General features: G+C 32.4%; 1 protein-coding gene across 1 annotated transcript; it reads right to left on the bottom strand.

The window, feature by feature from the left end:
- Window positions 1–2,185: 2,185 nt before the first annotated feature.
- On the bottom strand, window positions 2,186–4,237 carry LOC112523249 (patatin-like protein 6). The gene is made up of 2 exons (XM_025132775.1): window positions 3,377–4,237; window positions 2,186–2,795 (listed from the first exon to the last, which is right to left on the bottom strand). Exons 1-2 carry the CDS (start codon window positions 4,235–4,237, stop codon window positions 2,454–2,456), a joined length of 1,203 nt encoding a protein of 400 aa, XP_024988543.1. The 3' UTR covers window positions 2,186–2,453.
- Between the last annotated feature and the right edge of the window lie 18,570 nt (window positions 4,238–22,807).

Here is a 22,807-nt window from a genome sequence, read left to right as displayed (position 1 = left end):
CTCGAATGTTCATAAAATCATACAATAAAAATATAGAAATTATCAACTCCGAGCAAACAAAAGAGTTAATCGATTGCGAAATTATAAGTATCTAACCGTCTTATATGGAATGTAAAATCTTATAAGAAATACTCGTATTCACGATTCATAGATAACACATGCCGACATATACTTGTTACATGATAATTAACAATATGTGTTGTATTTGACGTGTTTTGTTTGTATCAATAAGCATACATGTTAAAAACACTTTCTTGTGCGGTCTATTCGTGTGGATGTCAATCAATGGACATATATACATGATTAACATTATATTTAGAGTGAATTACATCGATGGACCTTGTGGTTTGTTCAAAATTTGGATTTGGTCATTCAAACGGACTATCTGCATCAAAGGTCCCTAACTTTTCATTTTTCTTGCATCCATGGTCCCTCAAACTAACATCGTTAATGAGGTTCCATTAAATGGAGACATGTGCCCTTCACGCGCACATACACATATATATATATATACACACACATATATATATATATATATATATATATATATATAGAGAGAGAGAGAGAGAGAGAGAGAAAAGTGGGGGTGTGCATTTCAACTGGGTGATGAAAGGACTGTGGCTTCCATGGTGGAGAATGAAGTAATAACCAAAGAGAATCAAAGAAAAAGGTAAATAAGAGGAATTAAAAAATTGATTTACCTTTTATTTATTTAGACCCTATTAAGTGATAAGAGACTCTAAAAATAAATAAAAAAACAAAGTCTGAATTACAAAACGTTTGAACGAATAAGACATAAGTGGTAATTAAAAGCTGAAAATGGAAAAACAAACAAAGCCTTAGGGATCTTCAATGTAGATAGTTCATTTGAGTGCCCAAATCCAAATTTTAAGCGAACCACAATATAATTCACTTTTATATTTATAACAATTTTACGTATGATATGAATATTAATAATAAAACAGCTACAACAATAATAACTATCACAATAGCTTAAAGATTACATAATCCATAGAATAAAAATGAAAATGACATTTTATAAGGTGTCTTTGTCGTAATTGATATCTCTTAATTTTCTTCTAACTTTTAATTTATTGTTCGTTCTTAATTTATTTGAAATCACTACACAGAATGAATACTTGTTACTGATTTTAATTAGTTTATATGCAATATTAATAATCAAGGCATCAACACTGATTAGTTTTTGTAAGATCGCTGGTACTTGCAATTGTCATGTATTATTGATTGATATCGATGGCCTACGCTACTGCTTCTTGAAACCGCCCAAACTTTTTGTTTGGACCATTTATCGAGTGACAAAATACTACAATTCTCTATTTAATAATTGAACCATTTTATGTACCTCTTATATATTTATAAAAATACTAAAATAGTCGTAAGTTTGAAATTAGCAACATCGTCTTCACCACATATAAAAAGTAGGCATGCTTTTTATCTGCAAAATCGTTGACTTTTAATTACGGCATGACAAATGTTTAAAGCATATAATTGTTTTAAAAGTGGCAACAAAATCAGATAAAAATACTATTCACTTGAATTACTAACTACTAGAAGGGTACCCACGCAATATAGCAAGATACATTTCGATTTGTATGTTTCGTTTTATTTTGTTGATGTTATAATACGGTTTTATGTGGTTTTAAAAAAAACGATAATATTTTTATTTTTGAATAAAATATAAATTTGAAGATATCTTAAAATTAAAAAAACATATCGATATTAGTATCAAATTAACTATTTAAAAGTTCTTGTTTTGTTGTTTAATTTATTTAATTCAACTTTTTTTATAAACTAATTTAGGTTTAATAAGGAAGTAATTTAATTTTGATTTAATAATATAATTTTTTATAAAGATAAAAATTAAGTATTCTGTTAGAAGACAATGATTATTCTAATTATATTTTTAGATTTTTTATATTTAAAACAAAATGTTTATCCAGTATTTGATTATGTTTATCTGTAGTTAGTTACACAAATTCAAGTATGGAGCTTCAATAAGTTGTATTTATGCATTATTTACTTGCAATATTGAATTTTAAGTAATATGCATTAATAAACAGTACTTTATACATAAAAAGTGGTTTTTAAGAGCTTTTGTCAAACGCTTTATAATATAGTATAGATTTAATCCAATCATGTCGACATGCATCTAAAATTCTTAAGATTTGGTCCGGAGAAATACATTTTTATCACTCGTATTACATAACTACAAATTAGATCTTCTTGGGACCGAACAAAAAACCCTCATTACAAACCCTCGAATCTTTATATATGCACAATTAAACCGTTATATATCATAACGGTTATACACTAAAACACAAACCTCAAACATTAAGAAAAAAATCTCCGTAATTCGGGATTTGTAACCAAGCACAATCACTATCTCCCTCAACAATATCGACTGCATTTCCAAAACGTAGCAAATCCAAAAACTAATTTGAAGACGTGACAGATAAGGTCGTAGCAGAGGATGTTCGTGGCGAGGACGGTGTAGTTGTTTGTCTTAACACAACGACAGGTAATATATCTGTTTTCCGTCTTTCGGTTTCCTTAACAATTTCCGTTGCGAAAAGCTCCAACTTATCCAAATTGGTGTTGTTGCACTTCTTCCCTTGAAATAATACTGATTCTACGCTTCTTTGTGCCAACATTTGATCCGTCATTTTTAACATATCTTTTTGGTGTTCGGTATTTATATAACCCTTATTTGCTTGAATACGAGCGTAATTAGTCGTTCGAGATTTCCCAAATGCCATCGATACCGCTTGATCAACCTATAAATATCACACAAAAATCTTCATTAAGATCGTAATCTTAGTTGGAAGAGGGGTAGATAAGTCTTTTTCAATTTTATCATCATTCACTTTTTATAGCTTGAAAAACAATAATGACCATAATAACCCCTACCGACGGTATCAACAATAGTTGATAGGGGGTCCACTTGGGTAGTTGCAATAATAGTGTGTCAGAAGCTTTTTAATTTTTTAAAAGATTATATAATAATAAAATATATCAAGAAGGAATAAAAATTCACTTGAGGCTACGGAGGTTAAAATACAATAATTTGAGAGTCGGGACTATTTACAAAACATGTGGTCATCCTGGAATTAATCGGCTTGCATAACAAGTTGGATATCCAGGTTAATTAAAAAAATTATCGGTATAAAATATTTAAAACATAAAAAATTTATATTTAAAAAAAACTAATCAATAAACCTAAATTACTATTTTTGCCATATTAACTCGAATGCATGGAATTTATTGGAAAATGACAAGTTTACCCTTTCACATACGTTTCAATGTTTAATTATTGCATTAAATAACTGTAGGCAATATTTAATGCAAAAATGCTTACCGTGTCCGAAACTGTTTCTCCGACGATCTTAACAAACGCCGTCCGGGACGGCGTCTGATTCCCGGCGACACCACAGAACGGTTCTCCGTTGCCTAGTGACACCACAAGCAAGTCTTCGACACTGTTACACAACGGAAACTCTTGCTTGTTATTGAGGATGTGGGTGATCGCCATTGCCGTCGGATTGTTCATCGCAAGCTCACCAGTAACGGCGGCGATCTTTGTTCTCCGATCCACCGACACCGTCGCGATAGGCCCACTAACTGCCGTCGTGGCAGCACAGACGTCACTCATCTTGAAATCGCAACCGTCCATTTCCACAGCATCCGCACGAGAAAACACAAAAGGCGCACCTGTGGTGAGATCGTAACAAGGGATCAAAACCGCCTTTACAGTGTCCTTCAACGATAAATCCCCAAACGTCCGACGAAACACCTTAGCTCCCTTCGCCGGAGACCTGAGAATCCGCCGGAAAATCCCTTGTTTAGAAAAACGAGAAAGTTTGGTCCCCTTTTCAGCAACAAATCTCAACGCCTCGTCGGTGGTGAAAAGCGGTCCACCGTCTTTCCCTCTTGTAAACAAGAGCGCGGCGAGAACGCCACCAATACCGGACCCGGCAACGACGTCGAAGAAGTCGGAAATGCAGGCGTCGGGAATTCCAGATTTACGTCGGAGAGATGACTCAAGATGTAGAATTGAGTTGGCAGCTAAGACACCATCAGTAGCGCCACCACCGTCGATAGAGAGAACCCTGACTTTTCCGGCGGCGGAGGAGGAGTTGATAGGTGGTTGTTTAGCGGGTGAAGGAAACAAGAAATTGTTTTCAAGAATGGAAAAGATCTCAGAGGTGAGTTGGTCCATTTTCTGTGAGGGAATGGTGTTTGAATGGAGAATGGAGGAGTGAGGAAGAAGGATGGAGGTAGGGTGGTTATATAGAGAGGGTTTGTGGTACGGAGGATGTTCGTGCGTGTATGTATGTATGTAAGGAAGAAAAGGACAAAAGAGAGGACGACTGATTTCATAAATAATGGGCGGGTGGATAACTGATTAAGCCCTTTGCCGCCGTTGTCTTTTAAATCCAGCACTCTTTAAAGCATCATCTACATATTCACAGCTGTTATTAAGTCGCCATTCAGCATCTAGAAACCAAAAAGAATCCATCTTAGAGCTCCTTTAATTAACCTTTGTAGGATTCAAACGTATCATTAATTGTCTATATTTATTAATTTGATGGTAATTTGGATGTTTACAGTTTGTATGTTTGATCGGTTCCAATCGGATCAAATGACTTTACGCACACCCATAAAGCAAGACAGTACCATATATAATCTCATTTCATCTGTGATTTTTATGGGGCTTTTCGCCTCACCAATCGTAACATGTTCCTTACATTTCCACATTTTGCTTTATCGTTTGCCATACTTAAATTTATTTGCCTTTTAATTATCTAATTGTTAGGACTTAAGCGAGTGAGTCGTGAATCGAATTTCGGCCAAAACAACCTTAAGGCTCTTGCTATGAGACTAATCACTAAAGCCATTTGTCATTCTCCACATTAATTAAGGATGTCAACAGATTTATCTTATGATGTGAATAACTTTCATAACGACAAATGCTTCAAAACTGTAACATCCATTTTAAGGGGTTAAGTTGAAAAGGCATATATTATAACATCCTTTTCAAACTGTAGTATCATTAATTCTTTTTCTGTTCTTTCATTACATATTAATTAAATTGTTGAAGCATATCGATAAAAAATACAAGACACGTGATGTTCACTGAAAAGATCTCCAAAGTTGGGGGTGGGAGCCCAATTAGGTGGCTATTAGTAGGGGTGCTCATGGATTGAGTTGATCGGATTGAAGACATTCGAATAACTTAACCTAATGCTTGCGGTTTGGAAAAATCTTAACCCAACCCAACCCAAACCAAACCAAAGTGCAACTCAACCCAACCCAACCCGTACGGGTTAGTCGGGTTGGTCGGGTTGATATTTGGGTATATTAAAATATTCTTCTAACCTTGAATATGTTATTTCTCTACTCATAATTTCTTTTTCATCATCAACGTACCATTTGATACAACTTATCCATATTTCTTACGTATATCACATTCAGTTAATTTTTTCAATTTACATATATATGTTCACAGTTACTGAACATATATATGAATGAGTTATATAGAGATATGAATAGATTGAAAATATGTGTATATGAAAATCATACATGATACTGTGATAGTGTAATTGTCTAATGTATATATTAATATAAATTCAACAATCATATTAAATCCAAGAAATAAAAGGATATCGGGTTCATCGGGTTTGGTTGGGTTCAAATAATAGTAATACAATATCAAACAGTTTTACAACTTGATTAGACATCGGGTTGCTTCGGATTGGGTTATTTCGCGTTGGGTTGATCGGGTTGGTCGGTTTTTTGAGCACCCCTAGCTATTAGGCATGGTGCTCGAGGGGGGGGGGATATATATATATATAGACCTGGGAGGTTGTATTTATGGATGTATAGAAAGATCCGTGAGGTCACACTTATGTACATACACATGCCTAGGAGGTCACACTTATGTACGTACACAGACCTGAAGGTTATATGACATGCATAAGTTAGCCAACGATATTGATTTACTAATTTGGGCTCCTTCATCAGTTGGTAATGGTAGGACTCCCCTACCTAGAGATCAATAACGTGATTAACGAGGATATAATTGTTATGAAGAGTCAAAAATAGCATGAATGAGTGGCTTTATAGCCGACATGAACATTATGTCTAACCTTAGGAATGTCATTTGTGGAATATGTATATACATATGGGCAAACTTGATAATTATGCGTGTTTAGTTATATTTTACATACATGACATGGATAACCATATTGTTTTATCGATTTTTGGTGAAAAGAAATATGACTATTTGTATATTAACCGTGTTTAATTACAGATCATGTATTATCTTAGAAATATAAACGAGTATATCAATCAATCAATCAAGTTCTGATTGAATGTTTATGATGAAAACTCTTGAACTCACCATGCATGAATTTTGATTGACTTTGTTGTTGACCTGTATCCCAAGATCAAGATCAATTGGTAGTGCTAGCGACTGAAAAGACTCGTAGGTAAGATTGTTGGTTGATACAGCCATTTGACTACCGCATCATTTAGAACATAAGATCAATGAATGTTAGCACCGAAGAGATTTTCTTGGTCAACCTGCTTTCGGTATGAGATTTTTGTGGTGTGAATGTATAGTTCATATGTTATTAAACAAGCATATGTCGATATTATGAACATGCCGAAATTTTGACAAAAATGCTACCTTGTTAGTACGGTGCTATAAAACATTAATATATAGTTTAAGAAAATGCAAAATTATTATTTATTTTCAAAGTAAAAGTCAAAACATAAAAAAAACAAAGAAATGATATTTGAATGGATGAGAGTGGTTAATGCTTACTTTTTTATATTTAATTATTAATTAAAGTTAAGGAAAAATAAATGATTAATTGGCGATTGGAGAAGAGTAATCGAGACCAAAAAAAAGTCAGAGTCCCATTCCCAGCAGTCTCTACACGGATCACCGACGCAATCTCGCCTTTCCAATTTGGTTGTCGGGAGGACCCCCACAAACAACAAATCAATTGTGTCTTATTTATATTTACTTGCTTTATCTTCTCAAATAAACAATATACATATAAATTATTAACGATTTAGGGGCCGTTTATCAAGGTAAGATTTTAGTCCACAAAAACGACATCGTATGCAACAATTTATCCGGTAAACACTTACCATGGTAAGACTCTTGTTCATTGTCTCATTCTTACCGGACATGATTCTTGGTTTTTATCATATTCATCCGATGAGGTAACGTGACTTGATAAACACATACCCGGATAAGCGTTCCTTGTCTCATTCTTACAAGTGTTTGTTTGAATTATAAGTAAACAACAAACGTTTGAGTTGCTAATACAGAAGATAATGTATGCTTCATGGTATACGGAGGTTATTTGAATTCAATTATGATGAGCTGTGATATATAATTAAATACAAAAAAAGACCCAGACCCATATATATTTGTCGGAGGTTCCACCATACCTGCAAAACGACAAACACACCTACAACTATTACTTATTTAACCACTAATATAAAAAGATATATAAAGTATTAAAAAAATAATCGAATTAAGAATTAATAATTATTTATTAATTATGTTTTATATAACTACACCTTTCAACGTGCTCATTCATTCATCAACGTCCTTCATATGTTTTAATATAATTTTCAAAATTAAATTTGAAAGTTATGGTATCCAACTCAATATTATTTGCTATTCAACTCATATTTTATCTCATCACCCGTTACATTAACTAATTATCTGAGTATTTAAATGTTAAAAAGAATTACATCATAGGTATCAAAATTGAAGTTTTGAAAAAACAAACGTTACTTTTTCATGTAATTTGTTTTTTTTTTAAATAGAGATATATTCATGTTTAATTTTGAGTGTGCTAAAATACTAGAAATGTTGGTTAAGTATATAAAAGAATATTTATAATGTAAACAAAATAAAACAAACGAATCGAGAATATTAATATTAATATTAAATAAATAGAATATAAAGTAAAATTAGAATCTTACTAAAAGTAAAGTATTTAATTTGTTGGAACAAGTCAACATTCTATTTTCGTGTAATAATAAATTGAGTTTATATGAATAAATAAATTCATTTTTCTTTAAACCATAAATTGTATTAAATTTTAGGAGTTAAATTAATAATTTTGAATTAAATTTTCTTAAAAAAGGGTATTGTAGGTATTTTACAAAATTTCTTCTCTACTTCCTCCTACCATTAATAACATAACGAGAAAACTTAGGGGCCGTTTATTAAACACTTACTTGGTAAGTACTTACCGCATAAATTTTCTCATCGGATGAACATGGGAAGGGTAAAGAATCTTACTGGGTAAGAGGGATGAGAATGATGGAGAGTTTTGCCCGGTAAGTGAGGATGACAATTCTTACCCAGGTAAGTGCTTACCCACTAAATTGTTGCATTCGATATGTTTTGATATACTAAAATCTTACACATCAAAATTAATCATAGTGTTGACTCCTATCGGTAAGTGCTTACCGGGTAAGCAATTGGGTAAACGGCCCCTTAGTTTACTTGTGCACACAAGTGAAAACCATCATAAAGACTAAACAATTCAACAGAACTTTGCGAAGACCAAAAAACCTATATCTCGTGAATACCAAGATAACTTTGTGAACCCAATATGAACATATTGTGGATCTGCAATATTTGATATAGTTTGTGAGCACGTAATAATCTAATAGAATTAAAACCAAACCCACCACTTTTTGAACATGATCGATGTCAACCTTGTGAACACCTAAAAACATTCTTAACAAAGACATTTTCATATACCAACTTTTTAGCAAAAAAACGAATGTATATGTACATGGTAAATATAATGAATAACATGTATTAGCAAATTATAATATCATAAAAATATAAATTAATATATGAGTGGGTTGGAGAAGTTATAGTTAGTTAAAGTTTATTAATTTATGGAGAAAGAATTAAAGAAAATTATTTTAAAATTAATTAAAAAAATATATAATAACCCTTCTAACATCAATTAGCTAGGTAGCGTTTAGTATGCAGATTAAATGGAACAGGACGGAACGGTACAGGACGGGACTGGACTAAATTGTTTGTCCTACGTTTGGTACGACTAGAATAGGTCCGGACAAAACTGTTAAAATGACCAGATTGCCTCTAAATGTTATTTAATGTTATTTTGTACAACAACCTCAATAATGCTATTTTCTCCTCTTGTCGGGGGGATCAGAAACCCTAACCCCAATTCTTTTTTCTTCCTACAATGGCTTCATCAACAAACGTTGAATCGTCTCCGATCAGCGAAGGGAGTAACATCATCAACAACAGTGAGACACCGGGCACCGCCGCGGCGGTAAATACTCCCGCCACAACCGTCGCCGCAGTAAATTCGCCCACCACCCTTGCCGCCGTGAATTCTCCTGGCACGGCTGAAGACGTAACCAAAACTAGTGAAATCACTCTGAATAGAAGGTAGAGCAAGAAACAGAAACTCGACTCTATTACAGGTGGAGATCACTGGAGGGAGCGGGAGGAGTGGAGTGATACTGCTATTGCGATCCTCCTGGAGGAGAAATTCATAGCCTATGATGAGAACGTGTTTTTTTTTTGGGAAGGTATAGCAATGGTAAATAATAAGGGTAATATAGTCAATTTTATATTCAGTTCCTATGTTGTTCCACTTTTTTTGTGAAACAAAAAATATCAAGTTTTGTCGCATGAAATTTAAAATAGTCTCATCTTGTCCTATGTATTTTTTGTTCATGACATGCCAAACATGATATTATTTTTTTTTGTCCCGTCCAATCCCATGTAATCTGCATATCGAACGCACCCTTTAAAAGATAGCACTAATAGGATCTGTATAAATATTTAATTTATATTTTATAAAAAGAATGATGTATGTTAAATGAGACAATGAATAGACATAAAAAGGATTGCAACAACACGTGTGTATTATAGTTGTACGTATACTAAAATAATGGGAGAGAGAGAAAGATACGAGGAGTGTGTATGAGTATGAGCTGTGAGGGTAGGGTGGTGGGGGTCAAGGTCAACTACTATTCCATATAAATACATAATTTCATTTTACATGGAATCATGTATGTATTTTTTTTAAAATTATAAGTCTTTTTTTTTTTTTTTTACATTAAATTACAAATTTAGTCCTTGTGCTTTCTAGTTGATTACGTTGAAGATCCTTGAATCTTGAAATACACGACTAAGGTGCTTGTGGTTTCACTTTTGTTATGGAGCAGGTCCTTAAAGCTAACTTCCGTTAAAAACGTTGTTGAGTCAGGGGTATTTTTGTTTTTCATGTTTGTTTGTTACATTTCTTCATTTTAGAAATAATATATATATACATACACAGACATAAATGTATCATCCCCCTTTCTCTAAAACGTCTCGTAGTCAATAATCCTCTCGTCCTTTTTTTTTTTTTTTTTATGAACATGCTCCCTCCCCCTTGGCAACCTACTCATCTCTGACAACCTAGCTAGCCATCTTCGTTCATTGCAGAACTCATCTGGGTTCCTAACCATCGCCATTTCACCCCTTCCCTCGTGAGATCATCATCATGGCCCCTTGAATACTCTTCTCTAGTGAAACCCCTTACGTCCCCTGTCTCCCTCACTGAGATCCTGCCGCTGCAAGAGAACAAAAAGGAAGAATGAGAAATAGAGACCATTGTGACCCCCTCCTTTCATTAGCGGTCTAGAACTGGATCTTTTAAGGATCTCCAAGGTGCATGTGTTCGAGAAAGATTGACGTCCTTCCACCATGGTGCAGGTGTGTGTATCTGTGTTGCATCCAACAGGTTCTCCACAGTACAAGTTATTAAGAATGATGGTTGAGAAGATATTGCATGGAATCATCGAGTTTGTTCACTAGATGTTGTTTTTGTCCATAACAAATCAATAACCATCATTCTGGACTCATCAATTAAGATTAGGTTTTTGTTTTAGAAGGGTTTTTGATTTATGTGAGTTCTCTATAACAATATCTTTGAATTGAAGTTGGTTGATGTTATTAAAATTGTTAGTTTTAATATTCTTGATGTTAATGTTAGTGTTGAATTTGAATTTGATCTCTATCTTTGATGGGTATGGATTTTTGATTTTGATTTGGATTGGTTTAGTGTGGGTGGGCACTTTTTTTCTAGTGTGGTGCTTGGAGAAAGGGGTCTTCACTAGAGAAGATGACTAGAACGGAATAGGGGAGGGGACTTCGATCGAAGGGTAGTGGGTGGGGGAAGGGGACTTGTTTGCATTTTTGGGGAAGTGGATTTGGTTTGTGGGCAGGAGAAAAAGGACTGGTTTTCAGGTTGGAGGTGGAAGTTTGGGTTGTTGGAGGGTGGTGGTCAGTGGCAGACTCAATAGCAAAAAGGAGGGGGGAAAGGACCCCAGTCAAAAACTCTTATTTATATATACACACTCTTATTTTTCAGAGTGTGTATATATAAATATATAATACATATAATATATGTATATTAATTGTATATCAAATATATTAAGATAATTAAGTTTTAATAGAAAATGAAATAAAAGAGAAAAAGACCACAACACCCCTGCTTTTGACGAAGCTTTTCAAAAGAAGTTAGGGCAAGGGACACGATCCGTAATAAACTTGAAACCACGAGGTCCCAATTCATATAAAATTAAAACTATAAGGACTCAAGTCATGAATTTTAGGATTTAAGGGATTTCATCATAATCAACATGAAACCATGGGGACAAAATTTGTAATTTACCCTTTTGTTTAAGATCGATTATATGAAATTGACTCAAACCGTATCGACACGTTATATGTACATATAAGTGTTAACATAAGTCTAATAAGTGCATGAACGCAAGCACACACGCCTGCCTTCCTCTCTCTATCAATATGTATACGAAATATCTGTATAATTGTTATTTATTCGTATAAAGCAATAAAATATAAAATTTGATTATAAATCACAAACGGATCATTAATACGATTTTTGTTATTAAAATACGAAATTTATGTAGAATAAAATATAAATTGTAAATTTATGTTTTTTTCTACAAAATCATTAGTAATAAAATTTATATTGCTTTTAATCTAAACATCTAAATCTTTTGTTATAAATCATGAGATTCTTAATTTCTAATACGAATTTAATTACAAGATATCATTGTGGAAGTTGATCGTGGTTTGCATGTTAGAATACGTGGAACTACGGAAATTACTTTCTAAAAGAGCTTTTGATAAGAAAATTGTGAAGTGTCCAACTCAAGGTGATATAAAAATATAACGCGTTCCCTCCAATGGAAGCTAGATGGGTGCATATTGTCCCAAAGTGTAGAGAGGGGGGATAGAAGGGTGAGAGCTAGACGGGTACATATTGCCTAGAGTGTCGAGTCTCTAGAGTGGTAGATCTTACTTGGCTCGGATACCATGTGAGAATATGTAGAACACTGGGGGGTTTCTATGATGATATACAGAGGGGAAATGGTTCAAATTTACTGACATGAGAGTAACATCCTCTCTCAAATGGAGGCTAGGTGGACACCGATTGTCTTTAGGATATGTGTGCCAAACTAGCGATGGACTAAATATTCGCAAAAACAGACATATTAAATAATATAATAACCTAATCAATGGATTTCAATTTGATTACTATAATTATGATTATTATTATTATTACCATTATTATATATAATATTAAAAAAAATTGAATTTGTATAACGGATACAAATTTTTGAAAAAATCTGTATTAAATGATGTTTTAAAATAACCATTACGTATGATATGAATAAAAACAAAATTGTTCATCGTTAACATATCTTAGGTAACTAATAGTTACTCACAAATTAATTAGATATTTTATTGAAATATTTATCAAAGTTTTATTATTTATGAGATCGTCAATTTGGATTTTTATATGTGAAGCGTGTTAAGGAGTTTTATGAAGTCTGCTTTTGATCTTTTTGTTATGTGGACCTTTTTGTATGAAGATGTTATTAACAAAAAGTTTGTGGTAGTTTATTGACAGTTGTATAGTTTTGTAAAATGTGACCAAATCTCTATTATCAATATGGATTATAATATATGAATTGTGTCTCATATGTTAGTTGAAAATGCGAGTTGTTATAGTTGGTATTAGAGCCTGAGTTTAATGGATTTATGTATCAGTTTGATACCTACACTTAAACTAGATGGTTTAATGTGAAAAATTTAGAACCCATGGGATATTTGGTATAATGTGTAGAAAAAACAACATTGAACATACAAGGTAAATTTAAATTACATCTGACCAATGTATTTATGAGTTTAAGGTGCATGTTTGTACTTGAATACTTTATTATATTTGGAAATGTGATTAAAGTGTTCTATTATGTGATTTAATAAATTGCAAGTTATTCTCATCGTTCGGTAAGAATTAATTCCTTTAATTCGGATGGGACGGATGTTCTGCTTGAAAATAATCCGAGAAAATTTGGTTGTTGGGGTTGGTTAACTTGATGTTACTCTACAATCTTTGTTGGGTACCCTCAAAATACCGAAACTGTAAATATCGTGAATCCTGAACTTAGTGAGGGAACCAAAATGAATGGATCGATTGTTACTCCTTCAGGTAGTCAACCTATTCGGACACTGTCTGCTATTGTTGTTACCAAGGGCAGAGCCAAGATTTGGATTTAGGATGATCCTCTTAAAAATTAGTCACTTAAAAAACCTAATTTCATTCAACGTTATAAATATATGTACATTTTTTTTTCAAAAAACATAAAAAATACACCAAAATAAATTGAAAAACCCCAAACCAAAAATTGGAAAACCAATTAAGTATGCTCAATCTTGAATCAGATGGGTTTTCAAAACCATTGTTCTTTCATATCAAGAATTTTTTTTGTTTATCATTTAAATTAAATGGCCATGATGTAACACCCAAGATCCATATTTGTATATATTTATATATTTCATATATTACGAAATACAAATACACCTTCAGTCCCAAATATATATATATATATATATATATATATATATATATAAACTACATTATAAAAATAGCTACCAAATTTTTCCATAAAATCTTTATACTAAATTTGTACTCATAAACAACATACAGATACAAGTTACATCACATTATCTCAAAATCCATATGCAGACAATCATGTATTTCTTCATAAATTTCCCTCTCCCCCTAACAACTTGTTGCTTGAATTATAATGCACATGTTAAAACACCAAAATAAGCGTTATACCTTGAGATCTAGTGAGAAATCCCCTTTATGCAATTACAGGTTGAAAATCACCAAATCAACTTTATAAATTCATATTTGTAATACTAATTGTTAGGACCAAAATTGTCCTAAATATCATAAAAGTTTTATTAAAGCACTTTGGGCCAAGTCTGGAAGTCTGTAGACTTATCTTCAGAGATCTGAAAAAGAAGACTTCGAAGTTTGGGTGAAAAATACTTTAGAGTTACAAGTCTGAAGAGTCATTCTTCAGAGTTATACTTCAGAATTACAAGTCTGAATAGTCATTCTTCAGAGTTATACTTTAGAGTTACAAGTCTAAAGAGTCATTATTTAGAGTTATACCTCAAAGTTACAAGTCTGAAGAGTCATTTTTCAGAGTTACAAATACCCAATATCTTGAAAAATACTTCATGGATAACACTTGCATCATGCAGAATAAGACCAACCAGAGCTCCTCTGGTCCTTAAAAACTAGAGCCCCTCTGGTCTTTAAGAACTAGAGCCCCTCTGGTCTTACCAACCAGGGCATGGCAAACCAAAGGCAAGGCCAACCAGAAGCAAGGGTTAACCAGAAGCAAAGCCATCAGAAGCCAGACCAACCAAAGGCCCTTTGATCCTTAAAACAACAACAAGCTTACTTCATCACATCAATAGAATGTGATAACCCAAGTCCTTGCATCAGACAAATGCGATAACTCAAGGTCATCATATCACAAGGATGCGATAAGTACGATTGTGATCAAAACCCAGATTTCGCAACTCATTGCGTCCATCCAAAATTCCTCACATTATACACATTACTCAGAAGCAAGGCCATCCCAGAAGCAATACCTTCCCAGTAAAAGGTCATCTCACAAGACCATCCCAGTAGAAGGCCACCCAGAAATGTAATGTTGAAGGTATCACCCTAGAAATGAGTGATTCGTTTTGAAAACAAGAGTAAGTTAAACTCAAGGTATATTGGACCATTTTCTATCCTTGAACGAATTGGAGAAGTGGCATACAAATTAGATCTTCCTATATGGAATTAAGTGGTATTCATAATACTTTTTATGTGTCCAACTTACGAAAGTGTCTAGCAAATCTAGAAGTAGTTGTGCCTCTACCAGAGATTAAAATTGACGAAAAGTTGTGTTTTGAAGAGACACCTGAAGCCATTACAAACTTCAAAGTAAAAGCACTGAGAAATAAAGAGATCGGGTTAGTGAAAGTTCAGTGGCGTTATCATAAGGGGCCGGAAGCCACCTAGGAACCTGAGTTTGAGATGCGAGTAAAATATTCTCATTGGTTTACTTAGTGGAATTCCGGGACAGAATTCTTCTAAGGAGATGATATTGTAATATTCGGTTTTAAGATATAAATGGTCGGGTTTCAAAAATTAAATAGCAATGGAAAGTGCAAGGGTAAAATGTGGCAATTGATGTATACAGAGGGATCAACAATGCAACGTTTGTCACCTCCTTGTGGCAAAAATAAGTTTGGTCCAATAATTTGTATGTATTTTGTGATGTGTATGGGGGAGGTGCATGCCCATGCACCGCTTCAAACCCCCCTTTTTCTTTCTTCTTACTATATATAGTAAGGGATAGGTAACTGGGGAAGTTTTTACTGAATTTTTTGGAAGGGATATTTAGCAAATTGATGATCAAAGGGAAGAAGGCAGAAGCATTTCTTGAAGTCTCAGACAAAAGTGAGTTTCTATGGCTTTGATAAATTATGAGTTATTACCTTTTATATAGTAGCTACTTGGTTTTATGATGTAAAATATTATTAAGTGTCAAAATAACACTATATTGGTATAAGACTTCATCGATCAAAGCTTCAACCGATGAGGCCCTTCATCGGCCAAAGCTTTATCCTATAAGGTCCCCTCATCGTTCAATGTGTTAACCGGATTAACCCTCATCGCCTATGTGTTGTCCGGATTTGACCCTCACCTTGCATGTGTTGTTCGATAAGGACCCTCACCGCTCAAATGTTGTCTGGTAAGAACCCTCACCGTGCAATTATTGTCCGATAAGGATCCTCACTGCTCAATTATTGTCCGATAAGGACCCTCACCGCTCAAGTGTTGTCCGATAAGGACCCTCACTGTGCAAGTGTTGTCCAATAAGGACAGTCACCGATCAAATGTTGTCTGATGAGACCCTTCACCGATCAAGTGTTGTCCAATGAGACCCCTTACCAATAAAGTATTGTTCGGATTAACCCTCGTCACTCATAATATTGTTTGAGATGAAATGACAGTGTAACTGCGATAGATATTTGATAGTTATCATTAAAAAATCAGGTTTGAATTGTATTAGAGTGTTACAGCAGATTATATTTGCAGGAACGATATTCACTCACTAGACTTTTCGGTCTAACCCTCAATTATTGTAGTAAGTTATTTTGCAAGTCATGAAACATCAAATGATAAAGGCAAAGGGAAGATGTAATGAAATTATAGAAGAAAATTTCGTTATGACGAATTTTTTTGTTAATCCATGTTTGTTGGTTCATTATATGTAAATAAATTTGAAATATTTGTAAATATTGGAACCTGATGTATACTAAAACATGAATTATGTTTGTTAGTACTGATTAGTACATGGTGGGTTGTTTCACCATCTTATATAGAGAAAAAAAGATTCAAATCTAACCGATGCAAAACTCTAACACCCCCTATTATATATATATATATATATATATATATATATATATATATATATATATGAGAAATAGTTTAAATCTAACTGATGTGGACTCTCATGCTACATGATTTTAAAATAAAAACTTATAAGAAAAGATTAATAAAAAAGAAAATAAAAATATTGAAAATATTTTTGTCTTATTAATAAATAATTAATATTAAAAAAATGGTAATTGGAGTTGGAAAGGCGGTGTGATAGGAGACCATTAATATGGAATGGAATGGTGTTGTATGTTAAATATGTTGTTGGTCCACACAAGATTTTTGAAAGCTGCAATGCCTTCCAATTCCACTCATACTTCACTCTCTATTTCCATCCTCCCTCCTCATGTCTATTTTCTTGTGTTAAACTTTTCCTTTTTCCTTTTTCCTTTTTATTATTATTTAAATCAAATCATTAATTTCTTTATAAAACTCAAATTGATACGGTGACACTTTTCGCGGCTATATAATTTTTATACTATGACGGATGAACAAATAGATGACCTGTGCGTGCCACCATATACACTACACTTGATCCGTCCCTACTGACTCCTCCATCCATCAATCGGGCAAGAACCCTTGTTTGTCTTGCAACCCTTCGGCCGCTAATGGAACACCTTCTTCTTTTATGACCAAATACTTTGTAGTCAAAGGTATTATGTTTATGAGTTGAATTAGGCACAAGAAATGAAAAACCCATCATTTCAATTGTCACAAGAAAAAACGCGAATGATGAAACTGGAATATGTAAAAGAGTTCGATCGAATTTATCGTACTTTGTCCTGATTGGTTTGTGTTGCCAAAAGAAAACGATACCATTTATCTTAACTTTTATAAGAAATGTCTGGTCCAAGCAAATTAGTAACCATTATTTAAAATTAACAATTTGATTATGTACAAAAATTTATTCTATTTCACTTATATTGAAAACATTTTAGTTACTGACGATCCAATTACAATGGATAAATAAATAAAAATTTGAGGAACACTATAGTAACCGTTCATCTGGACAGTTTGCACACATACATACAAGTAATTTGTAAGCAATTTGTCCGATATACACACGTAAATAACATGCAATCATGAAAACCAAGAAACAACTTCAATTACTTGTTTTACATATGAAAATATCATCTAGATGAATGATTATCAGAATCTTTCTTAATTTTTCAATTTTTTTTATGGTTTTTATCTAAACATCCCCACTCCCCCTCTTTCTCTCTCTTCCGTATATGTAACAAACACGGTCCATTAGGAATGATGATATTATATTGGGACATGCATGTTAATAAATATAAGACCCCACAGAGAAAAAGGATGGGTACGTGCGGATATGAGCCATTGACCGTTGGATTCCAGTCATAGACCCCATTACGACTCCTCTTGCATATTTCTTCACGTCAAACATATGCAAGATATTCAATCAAAAAACCCACCGACACATCTCTCCTGTCCGTACATCTCGCCGGCCGGTAATCCATCTGCAAAACTCAACCCACGCATCGCCGACGATGGCTCCTTCTCTGATTTCAGGAACTCCGATATATCCACCGACAGGCGGCTTCTTTAATTTGGTCCTCTTTTCCACTCGACCAACACCAACCATAAAAGACAAAAGGTTTAAATAAAATATCTCATTCACACAAAAAGGTGATTTTTTTTCATATTAATTTTCTATTTCACACAAATTATATGTACATAAAAATAAAATATAATTGATTTTTATTAATTAAATAATATATAATATCTAATTAATTATCATTGTAAAAATTACTCTTACTCGAAACTTATTGTGTTTATGAAACTATTAAGAGGGTACGCGTACAATGCAGCGAGATAAATCTCCATTTTAATATTTAGTTTTTGTTTTTTTGTCTCTTTCGATATAATACGATTTTGTATGGTCTTAAGAAAGCGATAATTTTTTTTTGAATGAATATAGATTTGAAGATGACATGAAAATTTGAAAAAAATAAAATTGATATTAATATCAAATTAACTATTTAATAGTTCTCCTTTTCTTGGTGTAACTTATTTAATTCAAATTTTTATTATAATTTAATTTAACTCTAATAACAAAGTAATTTATATAAAGATAATAATTAAACATTCTGTTTAAAACTCAATGATTATCTTAATTATATTTTAGATTTTCAATATTTAAAATGGATGTTTATCCTGTATTTGATTATGTTTTTCTACAGTTAGTTACACAAATTTAAATATGGAGCTTTAATAAGTTGTACTTATGCAAAATTACTTGTAATCTTGAATTTTAAGTAATATGCATCAATAAACAATACTTCATACATAAAAAATAATTTTTAAAAGTTTTTGTCAAAACGTTTTATAATATAATATAGATATTGATAAAATAAAATTTGGTTCAAAAATTAATTAATTATGATATTTTTACTCTTTTATTACAAAATTAGATTATTTTACATGGGAACCAAAAGAGGTGAATCGTAATCATACTTTTTGATTCAGAGGTGCTGACCGCACGCTGTTTTTGTGAACAAGGGGAAGTGGGTTTTTGTATATGGTTTGGTCAGAGCAGATTAAGTTAATGTATTTTTCGTGTTAAAATATGACAAGATTTTATGTTAAAATATGTAAACTTATCTATATTATATTATAAAATATTTGACAAAAACTTTAAAAAATAATTTTTTATGTATGAAGTACTGTTTATTGATACATATTACTTAAAATTCAAGATTACAAGTAGATTATGTTTAAGTACAACTTATTAAAGTTCTATCTTTGAATTCTTGTAACTAAGTGCAGATAAACATAATCAAATATTGGATAAACATCTCATTTTAAATATAAAAAATCTAAAATATAATTAGAATATATCATTAAATTCTAACAGAATACTTAATTATTATCTTTATAAAAATTATATTATTAAACCTAAATTAAATTATAATTAAAATAATTGAATTAAGGTAATTACACCAAACACAAGAACTTTTAGAAAGATTAATTTGATACTGATATCGATATATTTTTTTAAAACTTTTATAATATTTTTAAATTTATATTTTATTCAAAAATAAAAACATTATCGTTTTCTTTAAAAAAACCCGTATTATACCGACATAAAAAAGGGAATAAAACGAAACACTGAAATCAATATGTGTTTTGATGCATTGCACGAGTACCCTTCTACTATCTTGTTAAAATATGTCCACATTAAGTATTTTCATATTAAGTCTATGTTTAAGATATGTTAAGTTATGTCAGGTTTTTACCCCTCACATCTATGCCCTCGAAGTTTCATTTAATTACTATCTTGCCAACGCATTTTTGGGTTGGTTTCATCCAAGAGCCAAAATGGGTTCCTATAGTTCTCAAATAAAAATTGTACAGCATCCCAAATATTTTTTATACATAAAATAAGTCAAAAACAACTTTTTGTAGTGTGCTAAATTTGGTGGGTCATAACAAATCACGAAAGTGGCCTTGAATTTTGCAAATGTGGTCTTTCAAGGTTCATCATATTTCACATCAATCCATGAAATTCAATTACCACAAACTTTAACGATCAAATGCTTTAATCCGTGAAAAACATGTTTAAAGTATCACCTTTGAATTATGTTTTATATTATATCTGATGTACATGCTGACAAATAAAAAAAGTTAGGTTTAATGTTTAATGGATTCAACCAATTTTCATATTTAATATAAAACGATGAAACTGAAAAAATGTTATTTAAATCTGAATTTCTCAAATGAAATGTATTTAATATAAAAACATCTTTCCCAACATCTTTCGCAACAATGTAATAATCATTTGATATCAACGAGTATATTATTTATACGTAATTTTAGGGATAAAGATGTCACCAACATTACAGATAAATACAAAATCACATGATTATCATTAATTAATTAATTTATTTATTTATTTTCTTTTAATTTTAATTCTAATTTTAGTATTAGTTAGTAATTTTTTAGTTTAGATTATTAGTTAATAACTTTTTGGAGACTTATAAATGTTCTTGCATTATCGTAAAACAAGGGTTTTCTCATTTGAACCTCCACACATACACATATATAGGCCCATTCAAGGAAGAACTGACTAGTTTGTGGTAATTGTGAGAACCAATCTCAACCACAAATCAATATATAAATTAGAAAATTTATAATTTTGGTAATTTTGAATTAAAATTTTAATGCAAGGACATTTTAGGTATTTTCTCTCCTCTCTTCTCTCTCCGGCCTCCAGCCACCATTCTCCGGTGATACCACTGTGATACCTAAAAATATTGACTCTGTTAAACAAAAGACATTGTGTGATACCCAAGCATATATAAGATGTATTGTGATACCACTGTGTTACATCTCCAATCGACCACACAAACGACCTCAGTGTGATACCCAAGCACATATATGATGTATTGTGATATCATTGTGTTATCACCAGAGGACGGTGACCAGAGAACGGAGAGAGTAGAGAGAAGAGATGAGAGTTTTAAAATACCTAAAATGTCTTTGCATTAAAATTTTAATTCAAAATTACCAAAATTATAAATTTCCTAATTTATATATTGATTTGTGGTTGAGATTGGATCTCACGGTTACCACAAACCAATTAGTTCTCATTTGATTAGACCCCAATATATACATATTTTGATATAACTTCTCATTAGAACCTCTAAAAGACAAAGAATATTAAGCAAAACATTTCACAATGACAATTGTACTTACTAAAACTTGTCTCCAACGTTCTGTTTCTTTTGAAATTTCTCGTTGTAAAATCTTGATCAATCGTTTGGTTTGTACATAGCTTTATTCTCGTTTGGTTTGTAGTGTTTAAGTCTCTCACCAATATGCTTCCTATCTCTAAATCCATTATTAGCTATTGCATTTTTATAATTATTATTTGAACAACTTGCAACAAAATAATACACTTTATGCAATGCTTTAAATAAACTACCATTTCAGATCATTAGACTCACCATTAATTAACTTTTTATCATAATAAAAATATGGAAAATGCCTAGATGTGTTATCTAAGGGAAACACTGTTCAATTCTCTAATAGCCCCCTTTTCAATTAAACTATCTCTTGATTTATCGTCAAGATTATCCCAATTACTAGGATCATAAATATAAAAAGGGGTTGATTATTCATCTACCGATAAATTTTCAGTATTAGACTCAACATTATATCCATCAGTTGGGTGCTCAAAGTAAGTTTCAACATTTGGGTGTTCAACATTATGTTCATCTAAATTTTCATTTGAGGCGTCTATGCTTTTAACAAATATATCCGTGGTTCCTTTTTGTGATTGTACTAATTGCTCGGCTAATTTTTTTTTTCCTTTTCTCACTTCCAAACAAATGTTTTTTAGGCATCATGATTAAACAATTATAACTAACACAAATTAAATAAGAACAAAAGCACATGAGTCTTTGAATATGAAATATCGACATATATGCACACATGAATGCACAATGACTAACTCGTGTGTATTCTCCAAAAACCTTATAACCTTATATGGAAAATGAGTGTAGTTGTGTCGTTCGTAGGATGACAAAAATGTTGGGTTACAGACATAGGTACTAATGCAATTCACGTAAGAGAAATTAAGACTGGCTTTGGAACGGACAATCAGCCTGTGACTCACCACTACAGAAGAAGAATTACCAGTGCCCAGTGTTTGCCTAAGAGAAATGACTATTGTCCAAATTATGCTTAGGGGAATGATCAACTTATTCCAACGAACGTCTTTCCTTGAAAAAAGTTGCCTCCACATGGGTGAATTGAAACCGATTTGGTCCAGATAAATGGAACTGGTCCGGGACCGATTCTAAGCTGGTTCGAGGTTGGACCGAACCTATTTTGGCAATCTCTACTTAGAAGGGGGGGGGGGG

Source organism: Cynara cardunculus (assembly GCF_001531365.2).
Source record: "Cynara cardunculus var. scolymus isolate 2C chromosome LG 1, CcrdV1, whole genome shotgun sequence".
Lineage (NCBI taxonomy): Eukaryota > Viridiplantae > Streptophyta > Magnoliopsida > Asterales > Asteraceae > Cynara > Cynara cardunculus.
The sequence above is the reverse complement of the archived record's forward strand: the minus strand, read 5'-3'. Positions and strand labels throughout refer to the sequence as shown.